This window comes from Vombatus ursinus, unplaced genomic scaffold (genome assembly GCF_900497805.2).
Source record: "Vombatus ursinus unplaced genomic scaffold, bare-nosed wombat genome assembly UNPS02014812.1, whole genome shotgun sequence".
NCBI classification, from domain to species: Eukaryota; Metazoa; Chordata; class Mammalia; order Diprotodontia; family Vombatidae; genus Vombatus; species Vombatus ursinus.
The window spans coordinates 79,875,925-79,895,652 of NW_020954590.1; the positions used below are offsets into that span (position 1 = coordinate 79,875,925).

The 19,728-nt window shown below is 35.2% G+C and overlaps 1 protein-coding gene across 1 annotated transcript in view; it reads right to left on the reverse strand.

Annotated features, from left to right (window-relative positions):
* LOC114053998 (thymocyte selection-associated high mobility group box protein TOX-like) overlaps positions 1 to 19,728 on the reverse strand; it is a 60,724-nt gene that overhangs the window by 16,734 nt on the left and 24,262 nt on the right. The window contains 1 exon segment of the mRNA XM_027877096.1: positions 3,188 to 3,268. Within this exon segment, the coding sequence (XP_027732897.1) occupies positions 3,188 to 3,268 (81 nt within the window).

Genomic DNA, 19,728 nt, shown 5'->3' on the forward strand with positions numbered 1-19,728 from the left:
GGCAATTGGGGTTAAGTGACTTGCCCAGGGTCACACAGCTAGTGTCAAGTGTTTGGTCTGAGGCCGGATTTGAAGTCCTCCTGACTTCAGGACCAGTGCTCTATCCACTGCACCACTGCTGCCCGTCTTTGGGTTTTTTTGTGTATCCCCACCTTAGCAGAGGGATTAGTACATAATAGGTGATGAAAATATGTTTATTGACTGATTGATATGATGGTGAGCAAGTAAGTTTTCTGCAGTCACCTACAAGATTATGCTGCATATCTATCCACCCATGCATAGCATCAGGGCATTCTTTTCCAGCTGGGAGTGGATGTTTATGCTTCTTCTTCATTGTGTATACATACAATAGATAGCTGTACATAAATAGACATATAACAGCTCCAGCAAAATTCCTACTGGCAAAGAGCAGAAAGATGTCAGAGTAAGCTGTAAAAAAGAGCTTGGTGTTTTAAATGCAGAAATGGTGATTTCAAGCATTTATACAAATTGCTACGTACTGTAGGTTGCAATTCTGAGATAGAATAATACCCAAAGTTGCAACCAAGAACAAATCAAAGGACAGTCGTTTTGAAAGTGAAAGCTTAGTCAGTGTAATGGCATACTGACAATCTGTACAGTGTTAATGCTTTTTCCTGGAATTTTTACTTTATGTATTGATTAACATGTATTAGAAATAACCTGAACAAAACTCAACGTATTTTATGTCTTTAAAAAGAAACTAAACTGAGATGAGAAATGTAGCAAATGAATTGTTTCATAATTTGTGCAGATTAACCCTCCATCATAAATATCAGAATCCTGGAATCTGAAGACTTTTAAATGTGTGAGCTGATGAAATCTACATAATGAACTTTAACTTTTTATCAGTGAAAAACTATTAAATTCACATTAACTTCACACAATTTTATATACTTCATATATAATTGCTCCTTCATAAGAGAGGGCATAAAACATAAATGTAAAAATAAGCTCTGATGAATGAATGGATGCGAATCATAGGCTGACAAAAGGGAAGTTAAGGCTTTTTAGGTAAACTCCTACCATCTCTGGCCCAAGAGGTATTAAGAAAAAGAACTAGACCAGGTGTCAGGATATGTAGTGAAATCACTTGTACCTTTCCTGGGCTCAGTTTCCTTGTCATCTGGAGTACATCTTACATTTTAACCCCTAAAATGAGGAGATTCTTCTTTTCCACTGCCAGGGATGGAGTAGGAGGCCACGTAACCCAACATAGGTTATTTTATGTTCTAAAATCTTAGTGCTAATATCTTAATATTTCTTTTTTTGTTTTTAAATCTATAGGACTGTAGTCTATTTTAACTTGTTTTACTTTTAAAAAATGCACCCAATCAGACACTCAAAAATAAGTATTTAAGACTTTTTCTAGAATGGAAAGTTAAATTTTAGAGAAGATATGTCACACATGTATCTTTTGGTATCAATTCCGAATTACTATATATCCAGTAGCTTCTCTGAGATTCCAGGGGAGAACACACACAGAGCCAATGTCCAAAATTAAGCTCAGGTAATCTGGGTGGGTTACCTAACCCTCAGGTGTTGCAGTAAAAGGAACTACAAAGGTGTAGGCCCTGCCTTCTGTAATGCAACATGGCGTACTGAGAAAGCACTCAACTTGGAGTCACAAGATGTGGGTTTGAGTTTTGGCCCTGATACAAGCTATGTCCATGTCACAATTCTGAGAAGATAGTTTCTTATCAGTAAAACAGACGTGAATACATTTGAATGATGCTGTGAAGGTGTTATCTGGTACAATGTAAAGTATTGTATCAAAACAACCTGTTATTCTGTAATAATTTGAGGCCCCAGGGAGACAACAATAAAAGGCAATTGAGGGAGGGATAAAAGATTTGGAGACGGAAGTTGCTTTAACCCCAAGTCATAAGTGGTCAGTGAGTCACAGAGCCAGAGCTCACACGCAGGCCATGTGACTGCAAAGCCAGCATTCATTTTCACAAGTGCACTATATTGAGTGGTCCCTGGATTCCTTTAAGTCCCAATGTAAAATCCTATCTTATAAGACACCCTTCTAAATCCTCTTAATTCTAATGCCTTCCCCCTATTAATGACTCCCTATTTAACCTGTATATAGCTTGCTTTGTATATACTTATTTGCCTGTTGTCTCCCCCATTAGATTGTAAGCTCCTTGAGGGAAGAGACTGCCTTTTGCCTCTTTTTGTATCCCCAGTATTTAGCACAGTGCCTGGCACACAGTAGGCACTTAATTAATGTTTACTGATGGATTGAATGGTTGATCTAGACCTTCAATTTAAAATACTCTACTTTGCTTTGGAAAGTAAGATAAGTGTGTATGTATATATATTATTTATAATATATATGTGTGTATATATACATATACACACATATACACATACTTGTGTATGTGTGTGTGTATGTATATGTATATGAAAATATAAAATGTTTTTCCCCCCCAGTGAAGGGTCTCTGATCCTAAGGAGTTTCCTAAGGATAGAAGTGTCAAACTCCAGGGGCCTGCAAAACTCCCGAGATTGGAACCAGATTAAAAAGTAATTTGGAACTATTTAACAAAAAAAAAATACAACATAATGAAGATAATGTTAATTTGTTGTTTTCTAAGTCAATATGCAGTTCACACTGATAAGTTTCTATTTGAGTTTGATATCCTTACTCTGAAGCATAGAGAGATTAAGTCACTTACTCAGGGTTACACTACTAGTAAGATGAGCTGGCATCTTAGAACTTGTACCTAGACTGCCATGATTCCAATCCAGCTTCCAGCCACCAAGACTGTGTCTTATTTGCTACCTGTATGCTGCTGCTAGATTAGTAACTTTCATTATTTTCCTGAGCCTTCACCAACAAGACTGTGGAAGAAAAGATGCCTAGGAGTGTGGCATAAATTGAAAGAGAGTTGATCTGGTACAAAAAAATCAACTATGGAGAACTCCACAAAATTGACAACCCCCAAATAGATAATTCTTCATTAATTAAGATGAAGAGGTCTTTCTACTCTGCTTAGGTTTGTGAAGCATGAATATCTATTTAGAAAAAAAGTGGGGATTTAGTTTTCAGTTGAGGCAAGTGTTGTTAACAAACACCAAAGTGTCCTTTCTTCAAAACTGCTATCAAAGTCTGTGCCTACATGGCCACAATCTGTCACAATAGCAAACAGTCATGCAGTACCTTCGATACGAGGCTTGTTCTGTATGCTGCTAGCTGCTTCAGGTATTCTGTCTTTGCTGCTTTGGTTTTTCTTTTGTAGATCTATAAGAATGAGAGTGTTCTAAATGAGAGAATATACCTCCTTTTGTTTTCAGAGAAGCATAATTTATACTGACAACCTTTCTCATACTGCCAACAATATTCTGTTCTTAATAGTCCACGTAGACACACCTGTTTTATTGAAAGATTTTTTTTCTTTTGAAGAGTGTGCCTACGGATTATTACAAGAAATAGACTAGAGATAGAACAATTTCACTTAGGTCATAATAAAGAACTTATTTAGGTTTCAATGAGCTCTAAGCTAGCTGATTAGGGAAAGATATTGCTTATGAACACTGGCAAGGAAACATAAACACAAATAAGGTGTTTACCATTCATAGAGCAGTTGAGATTATTTGACCAGAACAGTAAAACACAACATATGCACTTTAGCAGCCTATAAGAAATGGTTTCCAAAAATCTTAATAACTTCTACAGGTTTACCAACTTTATTGTTTTCTTTTGTTGGTTCCCTACTGCCTATAGTCAGGATCACTGAAGCTGAATTTTAATCTTTTTCTTTTGGATTGATTTTAAGAACATTTTCAATCTCACTGTCCTCCTTCCCATGATAATCTTATATAGGATGATGAAAATGTACAGTACAGAATTGGAAAAGCAAATGACTGTAGGATTATACTTGGACCACTCTGCTGATCCTCTACTGATACTAGAGGCAGATGGGTGGTACAGTAGACAAAGCACTTGGCCTGGAGTGAGGAAGATTTGAGTTCAAATTTTGCATCACATATTTATTAGATGTGTGACCCTGGGAAAGTCACTTAACTTCTTTCTGCCTCAAGTTTCTCAGCTATAAATTGGGATCATAACAGCACCTAATTCCCAGGGTTGTTGTGAGGATCAAATGAGTTGCTATTTGTAAGAGTTCTTAGCCTAGTGCCTGGCATTGAGTAGGCATTATATAAATAGTTATTCCCTACAGAATTTTCCAAGCAGAACCCTGATTGTCAAGGAACTACTTCACCCTTATTTTAAAAAATAAACATGGTCTGAAATGAATAAGATTTGCTAGGTATATGGCAAAGGTCATACTGCTAAGCTAAACAAAGAAAAATCATTTCAGAGTAAAAGAAAAAATTGGTGACATGAAAATAGGTAGGCATTTGTAGATTCAGTTCCTACTTTCACTATATTATATAATGGTTCTGCCATCTGCTGTTGCCAGTACTTACTCCTCAAACTTTCTAAATACTAGCTACTCTATACAAGGCAAAGTTTTAGGTTTAGCAAAACTAAGTCTGATGTTTTCACATACTGAAGTTTACATCAGGGAGCTAGGCTTTTCCACGTTTTTCCAATACTGACATTCATAAGCAAAGAAATAATAATTTGGACATGTTATCTTTGGCTTTGGCCAGACTATCAAAACATTTATAACAGGTAAACACTGATCATAGGCCTGCAACACAGAAACACTATTTCATTATTTCCAGGGCAGATAATTGCTGGCTGAGCCTGACTTCACGCTATGAAATTCAATATGTGAGAAATACTATTTATTCCTGGGTACTAGTGGTTTTAATTAAGATGTACTATCTCAAGGTAAACAAATGATCAGCCTTGACAAAGGAGTTAGAAACAGGACCCTAACTGATACATTTCTAATTGTTCATTCCTTTCTGGGCCCTGTTACTCACTTTCTCTGGATTGAAAATCATGCCTCTACTGCAGTTTTAGCCTGGGGCCTCCTCATTCTGGAACATCTGGGACAGTACCTAGAGTGTGCACCCTGGAATATCCTTCCACAAGCCCTCCTCCCTTCTCCCACTGGTAAGTATCTCCTGGAGCCTCGATTCTGTGAAGGGGTCCAGGATGGACTGTCTTCAGTCCCCTCCTGATCCCATTCCTGACTTTCTCTGGACTTCACAATTATGCATTCATTCCATGGACCTTCTTAACCTTCCATCCTCCCCTTCAGCTCCCCTTTTGTGTGTTGTCTTCTCCAATTAGAATGTAAGCTCTTTGAGGGAAGGGACTGTATTTGTTTTTGCTTCTATTTGTACCCTTCAGTGTCAGGAACATATTAGGTGCGAATAAATGCTTAGTTCCTTCCTTCTTCCTTGCTTAAAGAAGGCCCCCAGCATACTGGATAGACCTCTTGAACTTATAGTAGGACATGGACACATGCTGCAGAAGATGCATCATCAATTTTCTCATTTTTAAAATGACAGTTCAGCCTAGGTTAGACACTGAGGACCCTTCCAGCTCTGAGTGTAGGACGCTACAGCCAAAGGCACCAAAGCAGAGGAAGCAATACCAAATCCAGCAAACACATGCAGGTCAGTCCAGCTAGAATATAGAGGGCATGAAGAGCAGCCATGTGAAATTCAGCTGGAACTATAGGCTGGGGCCAGACTGTGTGGGACTGAAATGATGCCAAGCTGAGTCCTTCTATTATGCTAGAGGTAGTTGGAAGCCACAAAAAAATTTTGAGCAGAGATGATATGGGCTTTAGGAATACCAATTTGGCTTCAGTAATAAGTGATCACTGATGTTGCTGTTTCCAACTCCATTCCTCCCAAAGAGTCCCTACCATGTCTAGGAGTCTGAGCCTACTCTAGCGTTAAAGTCTCCCAGCATTATAAGCTTTTTCTTTTTTGGCACATTGATGATAAGGGTCCCCAGGTCTTCACAGAATTTTTCTTTTGACCTCATAGGGTTTGTTATGGTAGGAGCACAGGCATTGATGACAGTGGCATGGTGTTTTCCTGCAAGTGGCAATCGTGTTATCATGAATCTGTTATTTACTCCTTTTGGTAGGCATACAAGCTTATTCACTATATTAGTTTAGATTGCAAAACCTACACCAGCTTCATGGCACTCCCCTTCACTGTGGCCATTCCAGAAAAATATGTATCCAGCTCTGTCTTCAGTAAGCTGGCCTTCGTTTGCCAGCATCATTTCACTCAGGGCTGCTATTTGGATGTAATACCTGCTGAGTCCTCTTGCAACAAGAGTTGTTCATCTTTCAGGTCTGGATTTTGTGTTATACATAAGTGTGTGCATTAATTATTTCATTATTACTATAAAATAAAAACATTCCTAAAAAAGAAAATGCTCTCTCCAACAAAAAAAAGGAAAAGAAAAGAAAAGAAAAGAAAATTGGTCCTTTGGACATATACAAGTATTTACCACTTTTACTATAGCACAGTCATATCAAAAGGAACAATCCAACTCAGTGGTGGAAATTACAGAGTTGATAAGGTAAAAGGAATTATTATCTATCAATTATTATCATCATCCATCTAATATAGTGCATAAAAATATGTAACAAGTCTGCTAAAAATCATGTGAGTATTTTCACAGGATAAAAAGTGCTAGACAGTGTCCTTCTATTGTATTCGACTTTCTCCCTCCAGAATTGTGCTCATTTTGTTCCCTTTACATGGAAAACTCTTTCCTTCCTCCCATCTCAACTTACTAACATCAACTTTTTTTTTTAAGGTCAAGTTCACATGCTACTGCTTCCAGTAAACCACCTCTGTTCTCCACAGCTGGACACCTTCTCTTATGTACTTACTATATTTTAATTTTTATTTAGCTTGTCTAATTTATCTAGCATGTCTAATCACTCCTGCTCAACTGCAAACTGCCTTCTCATTTATCATTGACTTTCTCCCACTGCTTGCCTTAATGCACTGCACATAGTAGAGATAACTGTTGAAAGCTGAATGGATGAATGAAAAATACCTCAAGAAAAAAAAGTGTGCCTTTAAAACCATGCTAATTTAGAACTAAGTAGGATATTTTGAAAAGATCACGCTAGAGTCAATGTAGTGACACGATGATTGCATATATCTCACTTTCAGTATACTCCATGAAAATTCCCATTTCTAAGTCTGATAAAGTGTAGCAATTATCCAATATGAGTGTCTGATTTCTCACTTTGAGAACACTTAGCAGGAAGTCCACTCCTGTCTGCCATCCTGCAGAGCTGCAGAAAATTCCTGCTGGTTCATCTAGCACTGCAAATGGTCTTCTTAGGTAAGAGGCCTATTACACCTTCTTTTATCAATTAGTCATTAGGAACAACAAGTATTTATGGACAATTTGGCAACTGCACTTAAAGCCACAGAAATAACTTTACCTTTAAGTGGAAATGAGAGATGCCATACGTTATCTTTGCTATCTTTAAATATATTCTTACTTAGCTCTTCTAGTAAGAGGTTTTTTTGCTAAATAACTGAAGTAATGACATTGCCTGTGTGACTGATAAGACATTTAAACTACATGAAGTCAATAAAAGTGCCCAGCAAAGAAGAATTAAGCATGCACTATATATTTTTTCTTAATATTTTTAAAGTTTTTAGTTCCAAATTCTATCCCTCCCTCTTGTTTCCTCCCCACTCCCTGAGATGGCAATCAGATGTAAGTTATACATGTGCAATTATGTAAAACATTTCCATATTAGTTATGTTGTACAAGAAGACTCAAAAGAAAAAAATGAAAAATAGCATGCTTCAGTTTATATTCAAATAATATCAGTTCTTTCTCTGGAGGTGGATAGTATGCTTCATTATTACTCCTTTGGAATTGTGTTGGATCACTGTGTTGCTGAGAATAGCTAAGTCATTCACAGTTCTTCACTGAACAATATCTTTGTTACTGTGTACAACATTCTCCTGGTTTTGTTCAGTTCACTAAGCTTCAGTTCATGTAAGTCTTTCCAGGTTTTTCTGAAATTATACTGCTTGTCATTTCTTATAGCACAATAATATTCCATTACAATAATATACCACAGCTGGTTTAGACATTCCCCAACTGATGGGCATGCCTTTGATTTCCAATTCTTAGCTACCACAAAAAGAGCCACTATATTTTTGTACAAATAGGTCCTTCTCCCTTTTTTTGGATGTCTTTTGTATATAGAACTAGCCATGGTATTGCTGGATTAAAGGTTATGCAGTTTTATTGGAGCATAGTTCCAATTGCTCTCCAGAATGGTTGGATCAGTTCACAATTCTACCAACAGTGCATTAGTGTTTCAATTTTCCCACATCTTCTCCAGCATTTAGTAACCCAGTTTTCTCACATCCCCTCCAACATCCAACACTTTTATTTGTCAAATTAGCCAATCTGACAGGTATGAGGTATTATCTCAAAGTTGTTTTAATTTGCATTTCTCTAATCGATAATGATTTAGAGAATTTTTTAATATGACTATAAATAGCTTTGATTTCTTTGTCTGAAAACTGCCTGTTCATATCTTTTGATCATTTATCAACTGGGGAATGACATGTATTTTTATAAATTTGACTCATTTCTCTATATATTTGAGAAATAAAGCCTTTATCAGAGATACTTGTTCAAAATTGTTTTCCCCAGTTTTCTGCTTTCCCTATAATTTTGGTTAAATTGGTTTTGTTTGTGCAAAACCTTTTTAATTCGGTATAATCTAAATTATCTATTTTACATTTTGTAATGCTCTCTATCTCTTCTTTGGTCCTAAATTTTTCCCTCATTCATAAATCTGACAGACAAACTATTCCATGCTTTCTTAATTTGCTTATAGTATTACTTTATGCGTAAATCATATATCCATTTTGACCTTGCTATATGGTGTGAGATGTTGGTCTCTACCTACTTTCTGCCACACTGTTTCCTACTTTTCCCAGCAGTTTTTGTCAAATAATGAGTTTTTCCTTGAAAAGCTTAGATCTTTGGCCTTATTATATACTAGATTACTATGGTCATTTACTATAATGTAATTTGTACCTCATCTGTTCCACTGACCCACCACTCTCTTTCTTAACCAATTCCAGATCATTTTGATAATTACTGCTTTGAGATCTAATATGGCTCGACCACCTTCTTTTGAATTTTTTTCCATTGATTCCCTTGATATCCTTGAGCTTTTGTTCTTCCAGATGAATTTTGTTATTATTTTTTCTAGCTCTATAAAATAATTTTTTGATAGTTTGACTGACATGGCATTGAAAAATAGATTAATTTAGGTAGAATTTTAGTTGATTCTCTAGGGTTTTCTAAGTGTAACATCTTATCATCTGCAAAGAGTGATAGTTTTGTTTCCTCATTGCCTACTCTAATTCCTTTAATTTTTTTCTTTTCATATTGCTGTAGCTAACATTTCTAGTACAGTATTAAATAATACAGGTGATAATGGGCATCTTTGATTCACCCCTGATTGTATTGGGAAGGCTTCTATCTTAACCCAATTACAGATAATGCTGATAGTTTTAAATAAATATTACTTATCATTTTAAGGTAAGCTCCTTTTATTTCTATGCTTTCTAGTATTTTGAATCGGAAGGGGTGCTGTATTTTGTCACAGGCTTTGTCTGCATCTATTCAGATAATCATATGATTTCCGTTGATTTTATTCTTGATATGGTCAATTATGCTGATAGTTTACCTAATATTGAACCAGCCCTGAATTCCTGGTATAAATCCCACCTGCTCATAGTACACGATCCTTGTGATATATTGCCATAATCTCTTGGCTAATATTTTATTTAAAATTTTTGCATCAATATTTATCAGGGAAACCGGTCTACAATTTTTTCTGTTGTGGGTCTTCCTGGTTTAGATATCAGCACCATATTTGTGTCATAAAAGGAATTTGGTAGGACTCCTTTGACTATTTTTCCAAATAGTCTATATAGTATTGAGATTAAATATTCTTTAAATGTTTGGTAGAATTTATTTGTGAATCCATCTGGTCCTGAGGATTTTTTTCTTAGGAAGTTCACTGATAGATTGTTCAATTTCTTTTTCTAAGATTGGGTTATTTAAGTATTTTGTTTCTTCTGTTAAATCTGGGTAATATATATTTTCATAAATATTCATCTATTTCATTTAGATTGTCAAATTTATTGGCATACAATTATACAAAATAGCTCCTAACAATTGTCTTAATTTCCTCTTCATTGGTGGTGAATTCACCCCTTTCGTTTTTTTTTTGTTTGTTTTTTGTTTTTTTTTTGTTTTTTTAGTCAGGCAATTGGGGTTAAGTGACTTGCCCAAGGTCACACAGCCAGTATGTGTCAAGTGTTTGGTCTGAGGCTGGATTTGAATTCAGGTGCTCCTGGCTTCAGGGCCGGTGCTCTATCCACTGCATCACCTAGCTGCCCCAGCCCTTTCGTTTTTGATAGTAGTAATTTGGTTTTCTTCTTTCCTTTTTTTTTTTCTTTTTTGGTGAGGCAGTCGGGGCTAAGGGTCACACAGGTAGTAAGAGTTGAGTTTTTTTAGGCCGGATTCCAACTCAGGTCCTCCTGACTCCAGGGTCAGTGCTCTAACCACTGCACAACCTACCTGCCCCTTCTTTCCTTTCTAAAATCAAATTAACCAATGGTTTATCTATTTTATTGGTTTTTCATAAAACCACCTTCTAGTTTTATTTATTAGTTCAATGGTTTTCTTTTAATTTTATTAATTTCTCATTTGATTTTCAGGATTTCCAATTTGGTGTTTGGGGATTTTTAATTTATTGTTTTTCTGGTTTTTCTAGTTGCATGTCCAATTCATTGATCTGCTTTTTCTCTTCTTTTATTGATGTAAGCAATTAGAGATATAAAGTTTCCCCTAAGTACTGCTTTGGCAGCATCCCATAAATTTTGGTATGTTGGCTCATTGTTGTCATTTTCTTTAATGAAATTATCTGTTTTTTCTATTATTTGCTTTTTGACTCACTTAATTTTTAGGATTAGAATATTTAATTTCCAATTAATTTTTAATCATTTTCCTTTGTCCATTATTGAATGCAATTTCTGTTGCATTATGATCTGAAAAGCATGCATTTACTATTTCTGCTTTTCTGCATTTGGTTGTGAAGTTTTTATGTCCTAATATATAGTCAATTTTTGTGTAAGTGCCATGTACTGCTGAGAAAAAGATATATTCCTTTCTCTTCCCATTCAATTTTCTCCAGAGATCTATCATCTCTAACTTTTTCAGAATTTTATTCACTTCCTTAACTTCTTTCTTATTTTTTGGTTAGATTTATCTAGTTCTGAGAGGGGAAAATTGAGATCCCTCACTAGTATAGTTTTATTATCTATTTCTTCCTGTAAATCATTCAGCTTCTTCAAAAATTTAGGTGCTATACCACTTGGTGCATACTGATATAGTTTCCTTACTTATCTCTCTCTTTTTTTAAATATTAATTTCCAATATAAAGCCTGGAAGGGATTTCTTAAGGACAATACCCTGAAGGAATTTTTTCCCTCAAGAATGACCCTCGATTGACATTGGGGGATGATCAGGGAGAGTGCACACCAACCAAAGGTCTTCAGAGCCTGTGAAAAATTGGGGAAGCCTTGTCTTCCTAGCCCTGCTAGTCTGTCTTCCTAGTTAGAGAGAAAGATAACTAAAACACATAAATTAGCTTAAATCCCAATATTGGCCTAAAGAAAAGATTTCTAATGTGTGCACACTGATTCTCTTCAGTGTTTCATTACTAGTGTTTAATTTCATTATGTCAATTTTCTTATGTAAATAAAGCTGTTTTCTTCCCAGGACCAGATCAACCTAGGAATACTGTTTATGTGAAGGGTAAAGAGACATGATAGAATGGTCTCTGGAGACATCTTGTGGTGAAACTGGGAATAGCATTATTATCTTTTGATATTTTAAGTGTTATCATTAGTGTCTTGATATTTGTAAGTCATCATTAGTGTTTAATATTTGCTATATGACAACATCTCTTTGATTCATTTAAGAAGAGAGAGACAGTCTCTAGGTCTGGCCCTAATACTTTCCTTTATTAGTTCATAAACTGGGTCCCTGGACAAAAAGATTGAACCTACTGGCAGCCGCACTTAAGCCAGGGAAATGTGGCACTGTGAACCCAGAGGTAGAAAGCAAGGGTTAGCAGGAGAAATCTGAGTCCTCTCAGGAGGGACACACTTATGACGAAAAGTATCAATCAGCCATTTTCTTAACTGTTATCTGACTACCCATTCTGGCACTAAAGTTACCAATTTGAACACTATGAACTTTCAGATGACTCCTGCTAGGAATTTCTGAATCCTTATTAAGATCTATGAACTGAGCACCAGGCCAGCAAGTAGGCTATTCAGCAACACCACGTGGCTCCTCAGGATGAATTCCTGAGAAAGGATAAAAACCTTGGAAAGGATCTCTACTAGCCACCCAAATATCTTAATTGGAAATTTATCTGATAAAAGATTTTAACTTCTTTATATATATATGTATGTGTGTGTGTGTATATATATATATGTATGTATGTGTGTGTGTATATATATATATATATATATATACACATATATATATATATTTCCCCCAATTACATGTTAAACCAATTTTTTAACATTTGGGTTTTTTTTTTTAAGTTTTGAGCTCCAAATTCTATCCTCCCTCTCCCCCGCCTCCACAGTAAGCAGATAGAGGTTATACATATGCATCATGTAAAATGTTCCCATATTAATAATTTTCAAATAAAAGAAAAAAATGAAAGTGAAAAATAGCATGCTTCAGTCTGTATTCAAACAATATAAGTTCTTTCTCTGAAGGTGGATAGTACGCTGCATCATTAGTCTCCCGGAATTGTCTTGGATTATTGTATTGCTGAGAATAGCTAAGTCATTTACAGTTTATCATTGTACAATATTGCTGTTACTGTGTACAACGTTCTCCTGGTTCTGTTCACTTTGCATCAGTTCATGTAAGTCTTTCCAGGTTTTTCTGAAATCATCCTACTTGTCATTTCTTTATTATTATTAATTTACTTATTTTTAGTTTTCAACAGTCACTTCCATAAGCTTTTGAGTTTTAATTTTCTCCCCCTCCTTTTCCTCCCTCCTCCGCAAGATGGTGTACAATCTGCTATAGGCTCTACATATACATTCATATTAAGCATATTTTCACATTAGTCACGTTGTAAAAAAGAAATAGAACCAATAGGAGGAACCACAAGAAAGAAGAAACAAAACAAAAGAAAAAAAAAGGAAATAGTATGCTGCGATCTGCATTCAGACTCTGTAGTTCTTTCTCTGGGTGTGGATCTGCTCCTCATCTTTTTTTTTTTTCAGCCAAAGACAAGGTTTATTAGAACATCCATCATATTGGGCAGACTCTATTGGCTATTGGCTAGACTTTAAGAATGTGAGCAGTGGCTAGATTTTAAGAATCTAAGCCTCTTAACTTCTCCAGATTGAAAAGTACCTCACCTGAGTAGGAAAGGTAAAATTCAACCCATAAGGGAGAAGCAGAGACTTCTATTGAAGCCCTAGTGAATTTGAATCCTCATGTTTATTGAAATTTTTCTTTGACCCAGATCTAAGCCAAGAAGTTTTCTAAATTTTAAAGCGATAGTCTCTTTGCCTCCTGACTTTGGACAAGTTAGAAAACAGACAAGAGACACAGATAAGAAGTAGTCTGTAGGGAATTTATGGCATCATAAACCAATTAGAGACTAATCAGAGACTTAAATGTAATTTCTCTACTTTAAGTTACCAAATTGTGGTTTGAATGCTTTTAGAAATGATAAAATATCTAAGTGAATTTCAGGGTAACATTCTGTAGAAATTTGTTTTAAGGAAAAGTATGAAATAGGAGCACATAAATAGATCTGAGATAAGCAATGGATGTCTTTCTCTAGGTGTTTCCCTTCTCCCACTCAAATTAAAAGGATACAGAAGTACTAGGCAGAATTTAGGGTTAGATCCACTCAAACCATGTGATGCAGAAATTATCAATTTTACTTTTGTAAATCAGTCCCTGCCAGAGATCAAATGGTATTTGTATTTTTCTGCCCTAATTGGCACAAAAAGAGCATAGAAGGACCAAGCCCATCCAGGAAGACAATGAGTCTCCTAGTTTATTTTATGCTAGACTTTACAACAGTGCTAAGAAGTATTTTTACAAGCACTATCTAGGGTGGCATGAGAAATGCTTTTTATGTTGTCACCCAATATTTGACATAAGGAAAGTATATTTAGGAATTACATCATTAGACTTCTATATAGGTTATAATTGAATCAAGAATGCTCTATACTGGTCTTATATGTGATCACTAAAGAGTGTCAAAAATGATTTAACAATTGAATAATTGATTGGAAATAAGTTATGTTTTTAGATTTTTCTTACATTAAAAGGGTATTGTATCTGAGATACTAATAGATCATGAACTGGGGAGTTTCAGAGTGGGATCAGATTGTTTAAGCCTTATTGATAATTTAATAGGATATAAGAGGATGATGCCATTATATTAATGTTGATTCTAAATCAAATATTGTAAAATTATTTGTTATACAGAATGCTATAAGGCTATCAGAAATTAAATTGGATGTATTTTTAAATAGATAATTACTTACTTCAGTTCAGTCAGGTAAAATCTCATTGTTAATTAACAAGTCAGGTACCATGGCTCTGACTTGACTGTACTGAGGGTTAACTGTGCAGAAGTTTTTTTTTTTTGTTAAAGATTTAATTGTTATCAAGCATTATTTGATCATTACTTCTGAAAATTACTAAACTGTTGATAACAAATTACATTGAGTAAACAATACAAATTAAAAGTTTGCATTCTTCTGCAGTTCTGAGTCACCCATCAGGTATAAAACCCATGGCACTTAAAATATTGCCAGTTGGGAGGACATACCCAAACTTGATTCAAAGAGTTCTATCTTTAACTGTAGTTTGAATTTAAAAAAGGTATCTGACACATCTTTACAGAAGTTATTCATAGCCAGCTATAAATACTACTATACTATATAGGGAATAACTTACACGGAAACAAAGTTATCATTTTAGAGGAATTTGTAATATGAGCAATATATTAAAATAACATTAAAGTAATTAAGAAAAATTAGGTATCGTTAACCATTCTCTCTGAAAGATAGATAAAAATTAAAGCTAGGTATTTTAGTAGTATGGTCTTAGACATTTTAATAATTTGATAGAATTTATAAATTATGTGATCTGATCTATAGTAAGATGTATTTGCCCCTATATCTGTATGCTAATCTGTGAAATGGATGAAATAATGATTCTAAGAGACAATTATATAAAATGTTTTGACAAATCTTATAGGTTTTATTTTAATGAAAACTGCTACTGTTATTTTTCAGATTGCTACATAAATGTCAGCAAAAATCACAAATCAAGTTAATTGTTTATCTTAGTTTCTCCAATCAGAGGTTTTACAGTTTGCTTGAATCCTGGTTTTCTAAGATAAATTCACTTAGGACTAAAACTTAAACTGCTTTGGACAAAAATTTGATATTTAATCATGTACCATATAATTTGGTGAAATTTTTTGTTTTAATGCTATAGTACATTTTACATTTTGCTCAACTAGAACAATGTGAAATTTAGAAACAGCTGCTTATTTAAAATAACTCTAAGTAAGCTAGCTGAGGGTTGGAAACAATCATATGAGGAAACTGTATTATGCAGTACAGGGGTGCCATGACTCATAAAATAGGACTGATTACCCCCCAAAATTTTGAACACATGCTAATCAAAAGGAATGGGCTCTAAATTTTGAGGTACTACCAAGTAATGACCCTTGGGGGAAATTTTTTTTTTAAGTTTTAAATGTTGCCACTATTGATTAAAAATCCAAATTTAATTTGGGTGAAATTTTGTTCTGAAACTAAATAAGATAATTGTGGTAAATCAGAACCTATTACAAACGATAGTTGTTATTTGGCTTTAAGAAATTTATTAGCCATGTGTCCTTAAGCAAATTACCTTACCTTTGTTTATCTCAGTTTAGTAATCTGTAAAGGGGATAAAAACAGCACCCACCTCCCAGGCTTGTTACAAGAAGCACATGATTACAAAGTGAACATAAGACCTAGTATATTATAAGCACTTTACAAGCATTAGTTATAGTTATTTCTTTAATTGAGTGCTGCACTGGGTTTTTGGTGTGGTTAGTTTAAAATGCCAAAGGTGACAAGATGAATGGTTTTCTATGTAAGATAATTGGGAAATGCATTTGAATGATTTGATGCCATTTGACTAGTAATAAATTATGTTTCATGCTTCAAATTCATGATACTGTGAATGTTATGATTGTGCTTTGTATTTTCTTGTATTGTAAATTCTGGGAAACTACTGCATAAGAAATGCTATTAAGAGGATAATAAGATTTTGTTATTGGAGAATTTAACTCCTTTTGATTTGGATACTATGAAATTATTAATTAACTTATAGGACACTATTGTCACGATGTTAAAACCTATGAAACATTTGGTACATTTTAAAAAGGAAAAATGATAATTAGTTATGTTGTGGAAAAGGAAAACAGAGAGGGAAAGAGACCTTATAAAAAACTCCTTATTTGTAAACTTGCCAAGTTTCTTGGGACCCTCTGCTTGAGCAAGGTCATAAAATTGTATCTGCCCTGTTAAAGAACTTGTGAATTGGTTTACTGAGAAAATTAGATTCCCTTCTTGCATTACAAATACTCCTTGATAAAGGGGAGAGGATTTATAAGGTTGTTTACAGTATAGCAGTGATTTATGTGATGACTTGTGATTATGAAAATTATGAAGTTAGACCTGGAATAGTATATGCTGAAGATACATCTTGAAACTAACTTAGTCTTAACAGACACCAGTATTAGATACTTAATTTTGCTTAAGGGATTAATATGCAATACCTTAAGAGATAGTTATCAGTTTGGAGATTTAAAGTAATTAGCCAGTGTTTTTCTTTCTTTCTTTTTTTAAAATGAATGATCATATATTCACTATATAATCATATATTCATCTATGTAAAATTCCATAATGTAATGATTTTCATTTCTAATAATTAATTTTGATACCAGAATGAGTTTAAAATAGGGGATAAGAAGAAGAAAAAGATGTTGAATGTAATTTTTGAGGTAGTTGTAAGGTCTGGTAAATGTTAATTGCTAATTTATTGCAACAACATAAGAGTATTAATAACTGTATGTAAGGTATGATTAGTGAAATTTTGGTATTTGAGGTGAAATCTCATGGGATTGTAATCTGGTTTGCTCTGAGTTTTGAATTCAAGTATAAAATTCTGCATAATCATTAAGTCAGTAATCTACCATTCAAAGGAAATGCCACTAGCTCTTCCAAGGGAGTCCAGTCTGATAGATGTCTGTGCCCAGCAAAGGTTGAGAAGAGAACTTTGGTGTCGCCTAAGGTAGGAGCCTCTTGACTCAGTTTCCCCACTGTGTTATTTACATTTGAACAGGAACCTAAGCCTGGCTAAGTGACCTGTGAATGACTGGCTGTTCCAAAGAGTAAAATCCAACTCTTACCTGAAAACAAACAAAACTAAGGCTGCTTTATCCTATTATACCTGTGTTTGTGCCTACCCTGTGGTAGAGCCTTCCTAGTTCATATTGTTATTATCAGTCACAGTCAGACAACTGTAGATCCCATCACGATGTCATTTTGGTCCTCTTTGAACACAAAGGACTTAGGCTTAAGCTTGGAGGACCAGTTTTGATGCAGTTAGAATCATGTCCCTGCTTATTTCTTTCACAACAAATGTCTTTAACCAGTGCAGGTAAAGCTGTAATTTTTTTTAATATAATGAATCTTCTTATACCAAGACCCCAACACCTCTGAGTTAATATAATAGGATGCAATTATGAAAGATCCCACTATTTTTTAAGCTAAATTTGTAGTAAGATTTCATATCTTATAAAAGTAAGTAAATGAGTTTTTGAACCTGTCATCTACCTATTAATAGTTTAATAGGGTATTATATGGGGTATTCAAGGAGGACTAGTACCTCTGGTGTGAGGGCTGCTAAGCCCTTTTCAAGGCTACTCATCCACCCTTTGTGTCCACCTGACACCCAGCTCTCACCTGTGGCTCCAAGAAGCTATAGCATGCACAACAGCCGAACCCCAGTAAAACCATCTTAGCAAATGGGCTAACCCAGTTGGAGGTTAACTGACAGACCTCAAACCTGTCAGTAAGTTAGGGTATCTACCCCAAGCAAATGAAAACTTCCCTGGCAGAATACGTAAATGTGAACATTTTGTTTCAATGGTTTGGTATTTTTGGCTATGTTGTCAGACACCTTCAATGAGGACAAAAACAGTATCAAAGTAAGCTACTGCACTGACAGTAAATTATTTAACTTAAGAAGGACATAAGTGATGACTAAAGTGGAGAGTGCACGTGACTGTGCACTCAGTCTAGCCCCTGAGGCTGAGATGGACAAAGTATTCATCAATTCTCTGCCACTTGTGCTAATTTTGGCCTGACAATTAACACAAAGAAAATACAGGTTGTCCACCAGCCAGCACTGTGCCATCCATATATGGAATAATTGCTTACAGCAAGTGGAGAAATACCGAGGGATGTGGATAAGTTCACCTATCTTGGCAGTATACTTTTCTGGGATGTAAACTTAGCTGATAAGGTTGATGCACACATTGCCAGAGCCAGCTCTGTATTTAGAGGCTCTAAAACAAAGTGTGGGAAAGAAAAGACTGCCTACCGAACTGAAGGTCTGCAGAGCCATTGTGTTGACCTCACTGTTGTATGCCTGTGAAATCAAAAAAATCTACCAAGGCCAGGCCAGAAAATCAAACCACTTCCATTTGAATTGTCTTAGGAAGATTCTGAAGATCACCTAACAGGTAAAGTTACTGGACACTGAGATCCTTTCTTGAGCTAAACTGCCAAGCATTACAATTCTACTGCAGAGAGCACAACTATGATGGGCTGGCCACATTTTTTGAATGCCAAATGCATGTTTTCCTAAAAGAATATTTTATGAAGTCAGCACTCCCATGGTGGTCATAAGCGATAACAAGGACACTCTTTCTCTCTCTGAATAACTGTGCAATCAGGTGTGAGACATGGAACATAAAGGCACAGGATTGTCTAGCATGACATGTCTACATCAAAGTAGTTGCTGTGCTATACGAACAAAGCAGAATTGTGGTAGTTCAGAAGTAACATGAGATGTGTACGTTTATTTATTTATTTATTTTGGCTAGGCAATGGGGTTAAGTGAATTAACCAGGGTCACACAGCTAGTAAATGTTATGTGTCTGAGGCCACATTTGAACTCACATCCTCCGGAATAGAGCTCTATCTACTGCGCCCTCTAGCTGCCCCGAGATGTGTAAATTTAGAGACATTTCCCTACCAAATGGTTGTACAGATTATTTGTGCCTAACCTGTGCTAGAGCCTTCTTAGTTCATACTGTTATTATCAGTCACAACCAGACAATTGCAGGTGGATCTCACCATCAAGATGTCATTTTGGTCCTCTTTGAACATGAAGGACAAACAACAGGTCAGGTGTAAGATAAGGTCCTTGAAATATCTCAATGTTATGGGAATAATTAGCCAAAGATGAATAAGTTTGTGGGACAAAGATATAAATATATTAATTAGTAAGGTTAAAATCAGAAACATCTTCTGTTTGGTGATAAGGAAAATAATTTCAGTGCAATTAGTTATCTTTGAGGACAATAACTTAAAGACTATCTTGTGTTACCTCAAAGAGAA